The 18,289-nt window shown below is 38.3% G+C and overlaps 1 protein-coding gene across 3 annotated transcripts in view; it reads left to right on the top strand.

Annotated features, from left to right (window-relative positions):
• The window catches only part of TPRG1 (tumor protein p63 regulated 1), a 219,941-nt gene extending 202,297 nt beyond the window's left edge, over positions 1–17,644 (top strand). For all 3 annotated transcript variants that reach the window (XM_073895678.1, XM_073895673.1, XM_025876780.2), the window contains one exon: positions 4,372–17,644. In XM_073895678.1, the coding sequence (XP_073751779.1) occupies positions 4,372–4,566 (195 nt within the window). In that variant the 3' untranslated portion in view covers positions 4,567–17,644. The remainder of the gene's footprint in view (positions 1–4,371) is intronic.
• The last annotated feature ends 645 nt before the right edge of the window (positions 17,645–18,289 follow it).

Raw genomic sequence — 18,289 nt, 5'->3', positions numbered from 1 at the left:
TCTTTCAATCCAGTTTAAAGGCTTTTTATTTTGAAATAATTTTAGACTTACAGGAAAATTGCAAAGATGATAAAGTTTCCATGTACCTGTCATTAAAATTCTTCTAAAAACTTACATAATATAATATAGTTATCAAAACCTGGGAAATAAACATTGGTACAATAATATTAAGTAAACTACAGGCCTTATTCAGATTTCACTGGGTTTTTGTTTTGTTTTTCTTAACGTCCTCTGTCTTCCCAGGATCCAGTTGATGAAAACATATTATATTGAGTTATTCTGTCTCTTTATTCTCCTTCAAACTGTGACAGTTTCTCATTCTTCCTTTTTTTTTAATTTAAATTCAATTAGCCAACGTATAGTACATTAGTGTTGATATAATGTTCAATGATTCATCAGTTGTGTGTAACACCCAGGGCTCATCACATCCTTCTTTCTTCCTTTGTTTTCATGATCTTGGCATGTCTGATGAATACCGGTCAGTTGTTTTGTAGAATGTCATTCAATTTGGGTTTGCCTGATGTTTTCTCATCATTAAATTGTGGTCTGCTTTTTTGGTGCAGATACTATAGAAATGATGTTGTGTCTTCATTGTAGGCTTACGATGCCTGTATGTCTTATCACTAGTGGTGTTAACCTTAATCACTTGTTTAAAATGGTGTATACTGGATTTCTCCTCTGCAAAGTCAGTATTTTTCCCTTTATAACCGATAAATATCTTGGGGGAGATACTTTGATTCTCAAGCCATGTTTTTTGAAATCATGGTTTCTGAGTAGAATTTGATGTATCCTTTGGCATCCAGAGAACTCTGTTACTTTTAAAAAAGCTCATATCAGAGTTGAAAAAATAGTTTTATGGAGCCTATGATTCATATTAAGTCAATTGGCGTTCCAAGTACAGAATTGAAGGGAATGGGACTAAGGAAGTTAAAGTCTTCTCTGCCTATAAATAATGAAAATATTTGTACTATAAATAATATGCTTTATAAAATATTTTTGAATAATTCACTTAAATTCATACAGCAATCTGATGAGGTTGGCATTTAGTATTATTATCACGATCACATTATTATTTGCCCATTTTCAGATGTATAAACTAAGGCTCAGTGAGATTATATGGTTTTATCCAGGGTCTAACCATCAGTAACTGATAGGGCAAAGAAACATACCTGGCCCTGTGCATCTAATGCCAAGCATTTTCCCACTATACAGTGATGAAGTAGACATGGTTAGATAGCAGTGAGTTCCATATCATCGGATATGTCCATGGAGAGGTATGTGGCTTCTTGGTAAAGATGTAGCAAGGCATAACAATAGGTGAGTGGTGAATTAATAAGCTCAGGATCACTTCTGACCTTGAGATTCTATGATTTTAAAACATAGTGATTAGGGGCGCCTGGGTGGCTCAGTTGGTTAAGTGTCTGCCTTCGGCTCAGGTCATGATCCCAGAGTCCTGGGATCGAGCCCCGCGTCAGGCTCCCTGATCAGCAGGAAGCCTGCTTCTCCCTCTCCCTCTGTCTGCTGCTCTGCCTACTTGTGCTCTTGCTCTCTCTGTCAAATAAATAAATAAAATATTTTAAAAAATAGTGATTAAATGCCCATGTTATTAACTTATTCTTTCCTTTCTGCTTTCCTCTTTTGGAAGTTGAAGAAAGATCACTTCTTTCTGCTTTTCTTATTCAATCAACTAAAGCACTGGTGGAGTTTGCTGAAAGGAAGGCTGTTCTTCCTTTTAGAATCCTCAGGCTGTATAATTATAGTTTGTATCCTTCAGTAACGGCAATATTTAGATTCTCTTTAAGATCTCAAAGAGGATGCTGGAACTGCAAATAGTAATAAAAAGTACCTTCTGTCTGTCTTTGCTGCTGTAGACTGAAGCTCATGGAGAACAAGCAAAACCCTACTTCTGTGTTATTACATTCTTTAGCCTCAGTGAAAGTGAGTCTATTTTTTAAAATTAATGTTTTGGTATTACTTAATTACTTTAAATATAACTTTCAAGAAAAGTAGAGAGACAGGGGCACCTGAGTGGCTCAGTTGGTTAAGTGTCCAACTCTTAATTTTGGCTCAGGTCATGGTCTCTGGGTTGTGGGATTGAGTCCCTCTTCGGTCTCCACACTCAACAGGGAATCGACTTGAGATTCTCTCTCTCTCTCTTGCTCCCTCTCCTGCACCTCCCCCTGCTCACATTTGCACTCTCTCAAATAATAAATCTTAAAAAAAAAGAAAAGTAGAGACAAAAATATCTTTTTATTTTGAAAACCTAGAAATATTGAGGTACTCCAGAAAACTATGTTGTTTTATCATCAGTCACTATTTTTTAAATTTCTGATATTATCCAAAATCCATAGATTTCAGTGCTTCTTTTCAAAAGAACACACAGAGGCTCCAAAAAGGGGAAATGAATTTACAATGTCACACAGTTAGAAAATTATAGAGGTTTTATTTGCATGGCTTTTTTTTTTTTTTTTTTTTGCTTATGGGTTAGGTTAACTAGCAATAGTAGATACATTCTAAATTTTAAAAGTTTTTCTCTTACTAATAAGGAAACTAAGACTAGAATAAAGAAGTGGTTTGCTCAAGAGCAATATAAAATTAAGAATCCAGCATAAAATCTATATGGAAAATTGTATCATGGGGAAAGACTACAGGCTTCTCTGTCATCAGTGAATCATAACTCTTGTGTTAGTCTCTTAAAGCAAAGATTGGTGTCCTCATGGACAAATGGGAAGAACAATGATCACTTTATATAAGTATGCTTAATAATTTGAATTGATATTGGAATATGCTCTAATAAGAGTCTTAATTTAGATTAGTGGTCAGTTGCCTAGGAAACAGATTTGGATCTCACTGTGAATAAGATTTTATTCCCAATGTTCTTTTTTACTGTGATGCAGAAAGCGGAGTTACTGTGGATAAGTCATTTACCTTCTATGAGCCTTGGTTTTCTAACATGGAAATGGTGGTACTTTCTTTGACCTACCTAATACATCTATATTAGAAAGAAATCATGGAAATAAAAGAGTTTTTTGGAAATACAAGGATATGAGCTTTCCTACTTCATTTCCTTGCTTGTTTCTCTGTTTAGAATGCTCCCTGAACTACCCTCCTCTTAATCCAGTTCAACTTGGCTTGACCAAAAGAAGGAATTTTTCTTTTAGTCACTTAACTTAAAAGTTTAGGGTCGGCTGATCTAGTAATCTGCATGACTTTGTCAAGAATTCATCTTTCTCTACATCTTAGTTCTTTCACTTTTGTGGGCTTATTTCTCAGTCAGGTTCTCACTGTGTGTGGCAAAATGACCATGAATACCTCCAGGGAGGCTTGTATTCTATCAGTTTTATAACAACATTGGTCATGTACCCATCCTGAACCAATCTCTGTGACCAGAGAAATGGACTCCTCTAATTGGTTAGGCCTGAGCCATATGGTAAAGTCAGCGCCACTTAAACTATGTGGGCTAAATGGGATAGGGTGGTTCTTCAAAGAACAAAGAAGGTACTCTTGTTGGAAGAAGAATCTCAACTGGTGGAAAGGATGCTGGGTTGGAAAAAAACAACAGCTGTTGACTAGGCCCTTCCTAACCCCATTTCACCTAATGAAACCCTATGAGCCCTTTAAAGATTGTCTCAAGAGTTTCCTTTTGAGGTCATTTCTGATCCTGTCACTACATATGATTTCTCCCTCTTTTGTGTTCTCTTAGCATCTTGAGCCTCTTTTGCTGTTTATTTTCACAATCTTTGTATAATCAATACAAGTTCATTTCTTAGGTGCACCTGGGTGTCTCAGTCAGTTGAGCATCTGACTCTTGATTTTGGCTCAGATCATGATCTTGGAGTCATGGCATTGAGCCCTCCTTGGGCTCCATGCTTAGCACCAAGGCCTGCTTATCCCTCTCCCTCTGCTCCTACCATATCTTTCTGTCTCTCTCAATCTTAAAAAAAAAAAAGAATCTCTCAATCTTAAAAAAAAAAGTTCATTTCTTAGATTATTATAGTATCATATCTTTGGAGACAGAGACTACAACTTACTTGTCATTAAATCTTCAGCAGCACCCAACAGGTGTCTGATTCATAATAGACTATCAGCAAATATTTATTAAAGTGACTTCTTAATGTTGTACAAATTATGAAGGATGAAAAATAAACAGGATGTGGCAGATAAGTTCATTATGTACATAATTTATTGACTGATTAATTTATTAAAAGACTAACAGAAGCCATGTTGACAATTCTGAGAAATGATTTCTATATAAGTAAGGATAGTTGCAGCCCCAGGAGAGTGGTCAGCTTTGGTGAGGACTGGCTGGGGAGGAAGTGTCCCTGGACCTACTCTACATTTACTAACTCTGTGCCTTCTTTTCCTCTTCAGTTGTCTGGGTTCACGTCTAAGCTTGTTCCAGCTATCCAGAATGCCCACAAGAATTCCACTGGATCTGGAAGAGGAAGGGGACTGATGGTGTTAACTGAACCCATTTTGATTGAAACCTACATGGGGCTGATGTCATTCATTGGAAACCGCAACAAACTTGGCTATTCCCTTGCCCGTGGGAGTATTGGTTTTTGAGACTCTATTTGGTGTATGGGTATGTCATCCATCAATATATCTTTATTGAAGATTCTGTTTCAGATCACCATATTTTTGGACTAAAACAATTAATTACTTTTAAATACTACTACATGATGTTGAATACTTAGTGTCTTAGGAAATCTAAAAGCTTGATTAAACTGATAGATGCACACCTCAGACCTCATATATGAATAATCAAATTTCCTAAAACCAGAAAAGACATTCTCTTAAGCTCCTCAAATAATGTTGTCAATGAATACCTGCTCATAAACTGAGGGCAGACTCTCTGGGTTCTTATTCTTCTGTCCTCTAAATGTAGGCATTTTCTGGATCTTGATCTTGAGCGCTTTGATTCTGATCTTTTCTTTTATTGGGATCTGACTGTATTATTTTAGCTACTCTTTTTATGAAGATGACTTCCCAATCCTTATTGCTATCCCTGATATTTCTTCAAGATTCAGTTTTGTATTTCTTTCTGCTGTTCATATATATCTGTGTTCCAGTGGCCACTCACATTCAGCATCTTCAAAATCCTGGAGTTCTCTGTGGCATTTTTATGGTTCCAGTCATCATCCCTGAAATCCATCAGTTCTGATATATCTAAATTCCTTGCCAAATAATTTTATATGGTATCTTTCTTAGTTTGTTTAGGCTGTTATTACAAAATACCACAGACTGGGTGGCTTATAAACAACAGAAATGTATTTCTCACAGTTCTGGAGGCTGGAATTCAGAGTTCAGAGTGCCAGCATAGTCAGGTGAGGGCCCTCTTCCCGGGTTACAGACTTCTTGTCATATCCTCACATGGTAAAGGGGCAAGAGAGTTCTCTTGTGCTTCTTTTATAAAGGCATTAATCTTATTCATGAGGGCTCTGCTTTCATGATCGAATCACCTCCCAGAGTCCCCACTTCTTAATACCATCACATTGGACTTTAGGCTTTCAGCATGTGAATTTTGGGGGGACACAAACTGTCAGAGCATAGCAGTACCAAATTTATGTGTGGCTTGGTATTGTACCCCAATGCCCAGATGTCAAACTTAAAGTTCATTCTTCTTTAAAAATTGTTCATGAACTCCTTTGCCTTTCCATTTTCACAGGTATATATTATTAGATCAAGTCTCTAATTCTGTTCCCCTGGGTAATTTTGCCATAGCCTTTTATTTGGAATCTTTGATCTGAGCTTGACTCTATTCTAATCCATTCTGCATTTGGTTGCCAGATTTCTAAAGCACAATTTGACCCTATCACTCCCTGCTCAAGAACTTTTAATGGCTCATTTTCTTCTGCAGTTTTTTGTTCAAGTATTTATCTCATTTTATTTTCCAATAGCAGACCCTTTCCTTCTATTGAAATCTGTTTTGGACTCCCAAAATGTAAAACAGATAGAAGTGAGGCCACTAAGATTGAAGTGGACATGGGAATGCCTCTGGATTCCTCTTTTTGGGGGGTCTCAGAGGTGCCCCCTGTGGAATGCCAATGGGTCCCAGAAAGTTTTGAGGAGCATGTTTTCAAAAATACTGTCCTACCTTATTCTGTTTCCTTTGCTCTTTTCTCTGATATTTTCTCTTTTTCTTTCCCTGATGAACACCTCAGGAGATTATCACATCTCTTCAAGTTTTGCCTTTTCAATTTTACAATTTTATTTTTTTAATCTGTTTTGGGAAGAAGCTTTGAATGATGAACACCATAAATGTTATTATAATCAGATTTTCATGTCTGTCTCAAGACCCAAAGTTAAGATGCCTTGGTTGGTATTCAAGTTAAAACCTACAGCTATTTTGTTGTTGTTGTTGTTGGGGGGTGGGTTGTGCAGAGTGTATTTTTAAAGGCTTTTTTTCTAAAAATTTATTTCCTCAATTTCAAAGATTTGTTCTCCGATTCATTAACAAACATCAATTGGATGCAGGCATTCAAAACCCACACTTTGAATAACCCTCATTTTATTTAGTCTTTGTCTTTGTTTACTTCCATTAGCATTTCTCTTTCTCTCCCTCTTTCTAAAATCCTTCCCAGCACCTACTCCCCCCCAAGCCCCCGCCCCATGATGGCAAATATTGTTATAGTCCCCAAGGCAGAGAACTTCTATTCAGACTGTAAAAGGAAATGTTGAAATCCTTAGCTGTCCTGTCAACAGTAGTGGAATGAAAAGTCGTTGGATTGTTTTGGCAGTGGTTCTGAAGCAGGCATAATTGGCAAATTATTATAACACTGCTGCCCGAAAATCCCTATTTGCCTCAAGATAGTGGCATTTGTTGGCAGAAGCATCTGAAATGTCCAGCACATTCTTTTGAGTTACCATTTAAGGATCAGCCTGACAATAGACTTCTTTCTGCACATTTGTCCTCCTCGTAACCTGGGACAGACTGTTCCGAAGTGACTTTCTAAAGGACACAGTACAGCACCAACTCTGCAAAAGGTTGAGGGGAGGGAGATGTCTCTTAGCCCTGAGGTCTAGCCTCTAACAAATAGGATAAGCATTTAATAACACCAAAACTGTTTAACATGGAGAAGAATGAACTTAGAGATGACAGGAGAATGCTTTTCACATTTTACAAAGACTGTCTAGTGGAATATCCCATAAACTGATACGTGGGACCTAGGAAGCAGGTTATTACCAGGTTATTACCAGTTATTACCATTCCATGAAAGGATTCAGGAATCTGGAAGGCAGTTTAAGATAAGAAAGAACTTCTTTTAGGTAGGAATGTCAAAGATGGAATGGGCTGCTCCTTAGAAAAGGGAGCCTGCCATCACTTGATGTGTTCAAGTAGGGACTAGATTACGTGGATATTGTGAACAGAATTGGTAGATGGGTGATTGATATCATACTTTAAGGCTAGAGGCCTTATTATGATCCTCCAAAGAATTGTTGCTAATGATTAGATAATTAAATGTTTTTTTTCCTTTGGAAAGAATTGAATCATTCAAATGAGACCCTAGAAAATTACCTTAACTTTCCTAAGATTTAATTTCCTCATCTGTAAAATGGATACAGTGATACCTTTACTGCCCACTGCATAAAGATCTTGTGAGGACTGAATGAAATGAGGTTAAATGATTGTGTCAAGTAAAACAAAAACAAAAGCAGAAACAAAACATTGAGTACCTGCCTGTAGAGTGGTTAAGACTTGGAAGCAGAAAGTAGGACAACATCCAAAGGAATTATATTTAGTTCCCTCTGGGAAATTTTCCTTGGTCACTATAGACCTACTGACCATCATTCTCCCATTTGACACATGGTGTTCTCACTTGGGTTCCTTGTCCATAAGCGCAACAGGAAATACAAACCACAAACCAGGGGACCTACTATATGCCTGGGCTTTTCATTCAGGCTATCATCTGAAATATACCAATAAAGTTTCTGGAAGGGACATCATAAATTTGATTGGGAATAGGATTATTTACAAGAGGCATTAAGTATTGGGCATATCACCATAAAAATGTCATGGCTGGCCATCTTCTTTATCTGATCTTTATCACATTCAGGGATATTTTCCCATTAGAAAATCCCCGATATGTCTCTTCAAAAACTGCTTGAACATCTTCATGGACAGATTGTTCAAGGTCTCCTGATACATTGTGGGTCATTCTGATGGTTAGAATATTCACCTTCTTTTGATTTAGACTCTGTAACATCCATCTGCCATCTCTTTCAGGAAAAAAAAAAAAAAATTATTTTGCTGGAGTGGGGTTAGCTTGGGTTTTCTCACTGGGATGTGGGATATTTGGGTACAGAGGCAAGGTTGGTAGATTCTCTAATGTTTACAAGAAGGAGAGCTGTCAAGAAATGCTAAGCCTGACCTTCAAGTGGGCAACTGGGCCCCTTTGGAGGCCTGACCTTTGGCAATTCTCTAAGGCGGAAAAGAGAAGCCAGTTGGTGTGCTCTGGATCTTTTGCCTTGAGGCCTGTTCTCCTTGTTCCCTTGCTGAAGCAACACTAAGAAAGCCAATGCACAGAGCCCTGGGGCTAAGGAGGCATAGAAACCTCACAACCCAAGGCTTTCATTTCACAGAACAGGAAGCAAAGGCGTTGAAACTGGAAAAAAAAAAATGCTCAAAAAGCAGATGGTGAGTTTTTGGTACTGGGGATTAAACTCTAAAGCTTCCAACTTCCTATTCCTGGCCCACTGCTCTCTGCATATATCTAAAGGCATAACATCTAAATCAGGGCATCATAGTCGCTGGGTTAATTCCGAGGGGAGGAAACAATAGGTCATCGTTGTTTAAGGGGAATTTCCAGAAATTACCTGTATTTTCTTAAAGGCTAAGGTCACTCATAGAACTCTCTGATTTCCTATCTGATCGAAAAGCCCAAACAAAGCTGCGGAAGCCCACAGAGCCAGCAGATATTTTGTAAGGCGGCTTTACCTCTGCCTGGCATTTTGTGGGGCAGGAGAGAGGAGGGCAAAAGTATTAAATTTAGGCTTAAATGCTCCTCAGAAATTCTTTACACACAAGAGACCAAGTTGGAGAAAAGAAGATACCTCGTGCCAAGGGGAAGAAAGAGAGACTAATGCCTGTGGTTTTCAAAGGTTAACAACAAAAAAAAGCCCAAGTATTTGCACAGAGATGAATGCTCATTGGCTTTTGGCCAACAATTATACAAGGGCTTGTGCCCACATCCTGTAGCTGTGGTTTAGGGACGCTGCTCATGAGTGACTTCTTATACTTAGTGGCAGGAAACTTTAGTCACTGATGTGTAAACTCACCTTTGGTCTGCACCTCCCACAACGTGCTCCTAAGGCAGTTAGGGGGCCAGGCCTCCAGACTTCCTCACTGATACCAGTTCCTCAGAGGCTAGGGAAGAACTCCTTCTGAGGCCTTGGAAGTGACTGAGACCTGATCCATACTTTTCTTATTCCACTCAGTTGTATCAACCCCTTAGAAGAATTCTGTAGCCACAAGGAGGAATCATGGTATCTTCTGCTAAATTCTCACTTCAGCCTTAAACCCAAGACTGAAAATATGTGAGCTGGATTTCATTTCAGGCTGCAACCAACGTGAAATACGAGAGGCAAAGTCATGAGGTTGCACCTGAGTCTAGATCTTGTATCTGATGGGCTATTTGCACTCAGTTGAACATTGAGATCTTAGCAAACATCTCACAATTCTCCTCCTGGGTGAAGCCACATGGAATTTGCAAGGAATTGCTCAAAAAACAGATGGTGAATTTTTGGCAATACCAGGATTAGATCCTACAGCTTCCAATTTCCTGTTCCTGGCCCACGGTTTCTTCCACATATCTCCATTTCCAGGAAAAGGCATGACATCTAAATCAGTGTATCATCGTTGATGGGTTAAATTGAGGTGAGAAAAATGATAGGTCCGATGTCATTGACTCTTGTGTTTCTAGGCAGATAGGAAGGATCAGATTGCTACATTATGGATAGGAAATATGTCAGGATCAAGTTCTCTGAAACAACCCCCTTGTGTCTCACATCCTGTCAACAATGCCTATGCCATGCATCTCAGAAGTTCTCCTTCTTTCCTTTTACATTCTGTTTACTCTTTACGGGCTCATTGAAGCTGAGACTGGAAGGGACCTTAAACGTCACTTACTTTAGCATCCTACCATATTGCAGTAATGCCCTCAACCAAAACATGCACAGCAGCTGCAGACCCAGCTTCTGCAAAAACATTTGCAGGGCAGAGAATCCCTGGATTTCTACAGTGGCTAATTCTACTGCTAAGCAGCTGCAGCAAAGAGAAAGTTTTTCTGAACATTGTACCCAAATCTTCCTCTCTAGAAATTTATCTGTTTAATCCTAGATCTTCCTCTGAAGTTACCCAAAATAAATCAGTTTTGTAGTCCATGTGGTCACACTTCAAATAAAGGCAGCTAACTGGTATTCTCCCAACAAAATAGTTTGTGGGTTTCTTTTTTTTGACACGAAAACTCCAGTTCCTACAACTGTTCTTCATGTGATGGGTTATATAAAGCCCTTATTGAACTTGTCTCTTGTTTGTGGTGTTCTGTTTGGTTAACCTTTCTTTGAAAATATCATATTCAACACAGGCCTGGCAGTTCATATATAGGCTGACCAGTACAGATTAGAGTGTAGTTTTTCTTCATTTGCCACCACACTACTATTAATGAAATCCAGGTTTTCTTTATCATACTACTTGTTTACAGGAAACGTAGAGTCAGTTTCATCATACCATACATAACATTTTTTCTGATTTAGTAATCTCATTTAAGAAACAAATGAAGGGTGCCTGGGTGACTCAGTTTTGGCTCAGGTCATGATCTCAGGGTCGTGAGATGGAGCCCCAAGTTGGGCTCCACGCTGGGCAAAGAGCCTGCTTAAGATTCTCTCTCTCTCCCTCTGCCCCTCCCCACCCCTAGCTCCTGCACATGCATGTATGTGCACTCTCTCTCTCTTAAAAAAACAAATGAGACCATTTAGTATGGATTATTCATAGTAAACCTATACCAGTTCCTGGTAATTACTGATTTTCTTTTCTGACTTTTAAATTTATTTTTTAATTTTGTTGCTAAAGTATCTGTTTAATATTTAATCCCAAGTCCGTAAGACATTTCTTCTTCTATAGTTTCTGGCAACCAACATTATTTTTAAGTGGGATTTTTTTTTTTCTGTCTCCAATCTGGAGGACACAGTGGGCTGGCTACCATGATGGGAGCTGAGCCAAAGCAGTAGTCAGAATGGTTTGATCCATAGAGATCTTTGGCATTGGTTAATTGACTGTTTTGTCTCTAGAGCAAAAATAGATGGGCAGCCCATGCAAGTCTTATTTGATCTGTATAAGCAGAAATGAATGGAAATATGACTTGAATCAGCACCCACCACCCCAGGATACCATTATCTTCACTGAATTTAGATTGCCCAATTCAATGGCAACAGTTCCCACTGTCATTTCTGCCACAGAGAAGAGCCACAATGGAGCTACATCCTAAGCATGTCGAGATTCCCCTCATAAATGTATTTCTCATAGCTTTGGTGAAGGAAGTGTCTCTGGACCTTCACAGGGGACATAGACAGGAGGTGGGGTCCTACATAATAATCCACTTTAGCCTTTAGATGCCTTCCTTGGGCATTGCAACTTCATTCAGTATATACTTCCTTTGGCCCCATGTTTTAGGCAATTAACCAAACAAACTATTTGAGCCATTTTTAGTGGCTCACACACATTGAATCTACAGTTGCAGCCTGGTGCAGTGTCGTCAATAAATTTTGTCTTCTCCAATATTATATTTCTTCCGCTCTGCTCTAATATCCTTAGGATCGGTTCCCATTCATGTTCTCCAGTTTTTTGTTGGTATAAATTGGTAAAACCTCACAATTATTTTGGGGTATATTATACCTTCTCATGAGTTGCACTTTTTTACTTACATGTTAGAAACTGAATTTTCAGTGAGAATGGATTATTGTACATTTAATCAAGTGCTGACTCTAACTACAGTATGGATCCAGATGTGTGGAAGTTTTTTTTTTCTTTTTTGCTTGAGCAAGATGTACATTCCCTGCCAACTGTATGCTGGGTTTTTTTGTTGTTGTTGTTTTTGTTGTTATTTTTTTTTCTTCTTACCTGTTATTAAAGATCATCAGGGGCAGTTTGATTTCAGCTGTTGGGACCACTCGTACACTCAAGGTTATATCAACCTTCCAAACCTGTCAAATTCTAGTCAAAGAAATTGATTACCTCTCTGTTCTGTAAGACATCACATTGGTCTGTTTCCCTGATGAGGTCATATTGATTTAACCAGGTGAACAGGAAGTAACAACTATTCTAACACTTGTGTGACACATGCATGGAAATATATAACCCCCAAATTCTGAGACTTTTGTCACCAAAAGTCACACTGGGGACTTTTCAGGGGATCAGTGGTCTGGGACATGTCAAGATACATGTCCAAAGGCTAAGGGAAAATTTCTGCCCTCCTATTATGAAGGAAGAGCCACAGTGCCTAATGAGTTTCTTTAGATTTCAGAGGCAATGTATACCTCGCTTGGGTCTGCTACTTGAACCCATTGTACATTTAGTCCAAAAGGTTGCTAGTTTTGAATGGTGCACAGAATAGGAGAAAGATCTGGAATAGGTCCAGGCTGCAGTGCAGGCTGTTTTATCACATGGGTTATATACTCAGCAGATCCAATGTTGCTTGAAGTATCTGTAGCAGATTGAGATCCTGCATGGAACCTCTTGCCAGCCCCTCTAGGTGAATCACTGGATAGACATTAGGTTTCTGAACAAAGATATTCCATTCTCTTAGATAACAATTTTCCTTTTGGATCACTTCTGGGCCCTTGTAGAGACTGAGCACTTGACCATAGGCCACCAAGCTGTGGTACAGCCCACACTGCCCATAATGAACTTGATGTTGTGAACTTACCATCAAGTAAAAAATTTGGGCATACACAGCAGAACTCTATCAATTGGAGGTGATATATACATGCTAAATCTTAAGCAGGTCCTGAAGTCACATGTAAATTGCATGAGTAAGTGTCCCAGAAAACCATGATATGTATTCCTACTACATTTAGTAGTAGGAATGTAGTATACTTACGGCTTTGTGGAGAGTTCCCTACAACCAATGGGTTAGGGGAAATTTTTTGAACTATTTACAAATGGTTTTATATGATATGCTGCACCAGTTAGAAGTATGCAGTTGTGGCACCTGCTCCCTCGGTGGTCCTGAGAGAGAATAGTGAGGAAAGTTCCTCATAGTGAGCAGAAGAAATAGAATGCCATTTACATGTACTGCCTCACTACTACTTTCCATTTTATAAATGAAGAAACTGAGACCTAGAATAGTGATATGACCCAGTTACTGCCACACAGAACCTCACACAGCCACCACAGCTTGCTAATGGCAGAGAGATGATGACACTTCCTCTATCCTGCCTCTATCAGGTTTGGATTCGGTTTTACATGATATAAACCATTTCACTACTTTAAATGCAAAGTGTTTTAATATATGGAATTAAGTACTCACAGCATCCTTAGAAAGTCTGGAGGCCCAAGCTCTAGGCTGGAGCTCTGGAAGTGATTCCCAGAACACTGCAAAATTGGTCCACCTAAGGATTAGTTATCTCCACCATATAGGAAGCTAAGCAATTAGGAAGTTGCTATCCCAAGAGCAGGCACAAGGATCACACCTCTGAGCTACAATCTAATGATCAGGAGCTTCCATTAGACCTGCTGGCTCCAGAGCTATGTTGCATCTGCTAGGTCTGCACCAACCAAGTAAAGGTGATGCTTTCTGTCCCCTTCCTCCTAACTTATCCTGAAGCAGGACATGGGAAGGACATTCCACTTCTTCCTCTTAATAATAATTGCAAGAATTTATTGAGTGTTTATAGGTACCAGGCAGTATGCTAAGGTCTTTGCGTTCATTGTATCAATGAATCTTATGACTCTGTCAAGAATTTATTAATGTTAAAACCTCCATCTTGAAAGGAAGCAAAGTACAAAGAGGCAAAGAAACTTGTCCAAGATTGTGTATTTGTAGATAGAAGACCTGGATTAAATTAGAACTTAATGACACCCAAAATCTAGCTACAAAGGAATCTGAGACTATAATACTGAGCTTTCTAACTTCTGCAGTACAAAAGGCCCACTAGAACAAGGTTAATTGTTGAACTGGCCATCCTACTGGATCCTCACTTATATTAAAGATAACTGCTAAACTGTTTTCTCCCCTGACTGATTGTAAAGTCCTTGAAGGTACCCCAATTTCTCCTTTAACACAGACCCTTACATAATAGGCAATCACTAAATGTGTTTTTATGACACCAATGCCATAGGCATTTGGGGTTTAATCCATTTCAGTAGTCCATGTTTAAGCTTCTGGGAAAGCACTGCCTTTTTGTGATCTGGTTCTACAGAGCAGTGACCCAGCTTAGGCTTTCTCCCTGACTTTAGAAAGAAATAGTATTTTGATTTTAGCAAAATCCTTTTTATGCTCCAGATTTCATTGTGGTTACATCAAAAACACATACTCAGAATGTATCATAATTATGGAAAGTGAGGAAGGGCATTTCACTGGGGTTAAAAAAAATCATAAGACTAGCTGAGTGATGCCCAGAGGGCCAGTCAGGGGCTTGTTGACTTCAGAACAGAGCTCAGTTAGTAGAAGTATAGGATACAACTAGAATAAACAGAACATGATGACCTGGTAGATACTACAGCCAGAAGAGGTGTATCCAAAAAAAAAAAAAAAAGTGATAAGCTGAGGCTCTCCCAGATTGCTATTGGTTTCAACTAAAGTGACCTGACCTGCAAGCAGTGGAGACCAGCCATCTGATTCTAGTGACTTCTCACTAAAAGTGAGTGACTTCAACACAACAGGTAGGGAGTGTAGAGAATAAAAGTGATTTTCACGGAAAATATAACATGTCCAGATTTGGATAAGTTGAGTATGAGGGCTATGGGACGTCAAGTGAAAATATTCCTAACAGCAGGTGCATAATAAGGCCTGTTGTTCAAGAGAGAGGATATTTGGCTAGAGATACAGGTCAAGGAGTCATCCAAGATTGAGTGGCAGTTAAAACCGTACGTGTAGATGAGATTGTAGAACTTTCTGTAATAATGGAAACCATAATTCTGTGCTGTCAAACACAGTAGCCACAAGCCATGAAATGTGGCAGATGAGACTTAGAAACCAAAATTTTTATTTTATTTTAATTAAATTCCATATAACCACATGTGTCTAGTGGCTATTCTATTGAACAACACATATAGAACGAAGAAAAGAGATGACTGAGAATGAAATCCTTAGTAACAAAATGTTGAATATCTGAGGTTATCTTGATGCCACCAAAGACAAACCAGAAAACGTGCCTTTCCGAGTTGTTTATTTTTTCTTTTATATTTTATCAAATGTTAAAGAAAATCAAATGATACAGAAGAGCTTCTGTTGGAAACCAACAGCTTCCCAACTCATCTCCAACTTCCAACTTACTCACATACACTATACTTCACATTTCCCTTGCCTCCTCAAATGTTTGTTATTTTCTTTTCTTTTGATTATATTTCTTACTTAGATGATATGCTTTCACTTTGATTTCTCTATCAACTTTAGTTTCTATCTCATCTCCCCTTTGTGTCAATAAAGATGTTAGTGAGATAACTTTAGCTTTTCTCGGCAAATCTTATTTTTTCCCTTTGTCAAATATGTATTCGCTTTTACATTATTCATTAACATTCTTTTCTGGAGTCATATTAAATGTGTCACCCTCATCTGTGTACTTAGTAATTCTGAGGAAAGCGGTGATGGGAATCATTTCCTTGTGGAAGGAGGGATGTGAAACAAGTTATCTGCTCCTTAGCTTCAGTCCTCCATCTTTGTTGGTGAAAAAATAACAAGTCATTATCTATACATCTTCAAACTTATTTTAGTGATTCTCTCACAGGCCCATAAATTATTAATATCCTTGTTTTGCAGAGAAAGAAATCAAATAGAAGTAAATAGAATGACTTGACCAAAGTCACATAACTGGGAAGTAGGTATGTTGAGAGTCGATTAGGTTTTCTGATGAGCTAGCACCTCACAAATCTGTTCTCAGTAAGGTTTTCTAACCAGTCAAGTTTGCAAAAAAGTTTATGGGTTGGGTTTCTTAATTTGGGTTTACAATCCATGGTTCATGTTGGAGCAGAGAAATTTGAAGCTTGTGTACAGTGACCACATTTTCTTTCAAGGAACTGTAGAAATGCCTCCAGGCATCTGGGTGCTTCATGAACTCAACTTGGCAAATGCTTACCTATGGGTAAAGAATCATCTAACATTAAACTAACATTTACCAAGCACTCATGTGCTAGTGTTGGGGTTTGGATATTTTGTATATGTTATCTTATTTAACCCTCACAGCAACTCTCTCAGTAGGGAATATTTCAGAGATAGAATAGTTGGAATTTTAATAAGTCATCACTCTGATTCAGTCCTCTCTTTCTATAAAATGGGCTAGAATAACCTCTCTCCTGGACGTATTTCACAAATGTGCACATTTGGAAGATGAATTAGATTTGGTAAAATCAAATGAGATTAAGTGGTTTGGTTGCTTGGGAGATAGGCAGCATACAAATATAATGCTGAGGAGTAATAGTGAAGTGTTTTTAGGCTTTGTTCCTGTCACCGGCAAAGGAATTGACCCAAATTGGCATTGGGAGACTATTCCTGTGCACAAAGTTAAATACTCTGAACACTCTTCTAAATTGTCCAATTCCCACGAGGATAGTGCTAGAGTGATTGTACAGTAAGAATGAGTCTCTGATGCATAAACCCCACCCAGGACAGGTCCTGTCATTTTTAGTGATCCTGTGGTGAATGCAACCTTATTAAAGAGGTATCACAGGCAGGGAATAGATCCAAATTTCATTCTGCTTATATGACACAGGGGCTCTCTTTTAAGAAAAAATAATATAATATTATAAATACAAAATTAGGCACAAAATAAATATTTTTGAATGACAAAATACTTCGCAATCAATTACAAAAAACTGTAGCTATTACAAACCTGACAAGTACTACAAAAAATAAAAAATCCAAAATATAACATACTACCTTTATTAATTAACTCACCTATCCATATATTGTACACTTGAAACTAATATAACATTTTATGTCAATTATACTTCAATAAAAAAATACACCTTTAATATTTATTCAACCCATTATTCAAACCCATTATTCAAACCCGTTATTGACTGCATATTGGTTGATTACCTCTTCCTATGGCAATTTATTTTTAAAATTACTTTCTGTAAAGAGAGTAGATAATTCTATTTTTCCTCAGTTGATTGAAATGTATTTTTACAAAATTGTTACTTGTAATCAGGCAAGTTTCATTTAGTTTCATGGTTTATCACTGATAATGAAAAATGTCCATCAAATTTCTTCCACATGTAAGACATGAGATTTTGGAAAAAAATTTTTTAAAGATTTTATTTATTTATTTGACAGAGAGAGAGCAAGAGAACACAAGCAGGGGGAAGAGGGAGTTCAATGCAGAATTTGATCCCAGGACCCTGGGATCATGACCGGAGTCAAACCGACTGAGCTACCCAGGAGCCCCCTGAATCCATGTGTTTTATTTATTTATTATTTTTTTTTTAGATTTGATTTATTTATATATTTATTTGGCACAGAGAGAGGCAGACACAGGAAAGCACAAGCAGGGGGAGCAGCAGAGGGAGAGGGAGAAGCAGGCTCTCCGCTGAGCAGGGAGCCCAATGCTGCACTCAATCCCAGGACCCTGGGATCATGACCTGAGCCAAAGGCAGCCAGTTAACAAACTGAGCCACCCAGGTGCCCCTGAATCCATATGTTTTAAACCTTGTTCTTCATTATCCTCTTGTTTCCTGTGCCAGATGCCTTAGGGCCCATTAGTATCGCCAGGGAACTGAACTTTGGCCACGCCCTCCTTTCGAATATTGGTACTAGTTGTAGAAGTGTTCTTAGAGGCCCAACCTATATCAAGATAAACAATAACTTCACTCTTCATGAAAGTGATTGGGAACCACATAATTATATCTTACTAACCCCCCAACTAAATGTTAACCTACCTCAACTTCCCCTTAGCCAGATCTCACAAATGCCCATGGCCATTCCAGCTTCCATCTGGAGGGGAAAGTGACAATGGAGGGCAGAATAGAAAGGAACAGCATTCTTAACCGATTGTAGTTAAAATATCTTACTTTTGAAAAGAAGAAAGAAAGAAAGAAAGAAAGAAAGAAAGAAAGAAAGAAAGAAAGAAAGAA

The sequence above is a fragment of the Callorhinus ursinus genome, unplaced genomic scaffold (assembly GCF_003265705.2).
Source record: "Callorhinus ursinus isolate GAN/ISIS: 27379988/994484 unplaced genomic scaffold, GSC_fseal_2.0 scaffold1, whole genome shotgun sequence".
Taxonomy (NCBI): Eukaryota; Metazoa; Chordata; class Mammalia; order Carnivora; family Otariidae; genus Callorhinus; species Callorhinus ursinus.
This window is presented reverse-complemented; position numbering and strand designations above follow the sequence as displayed.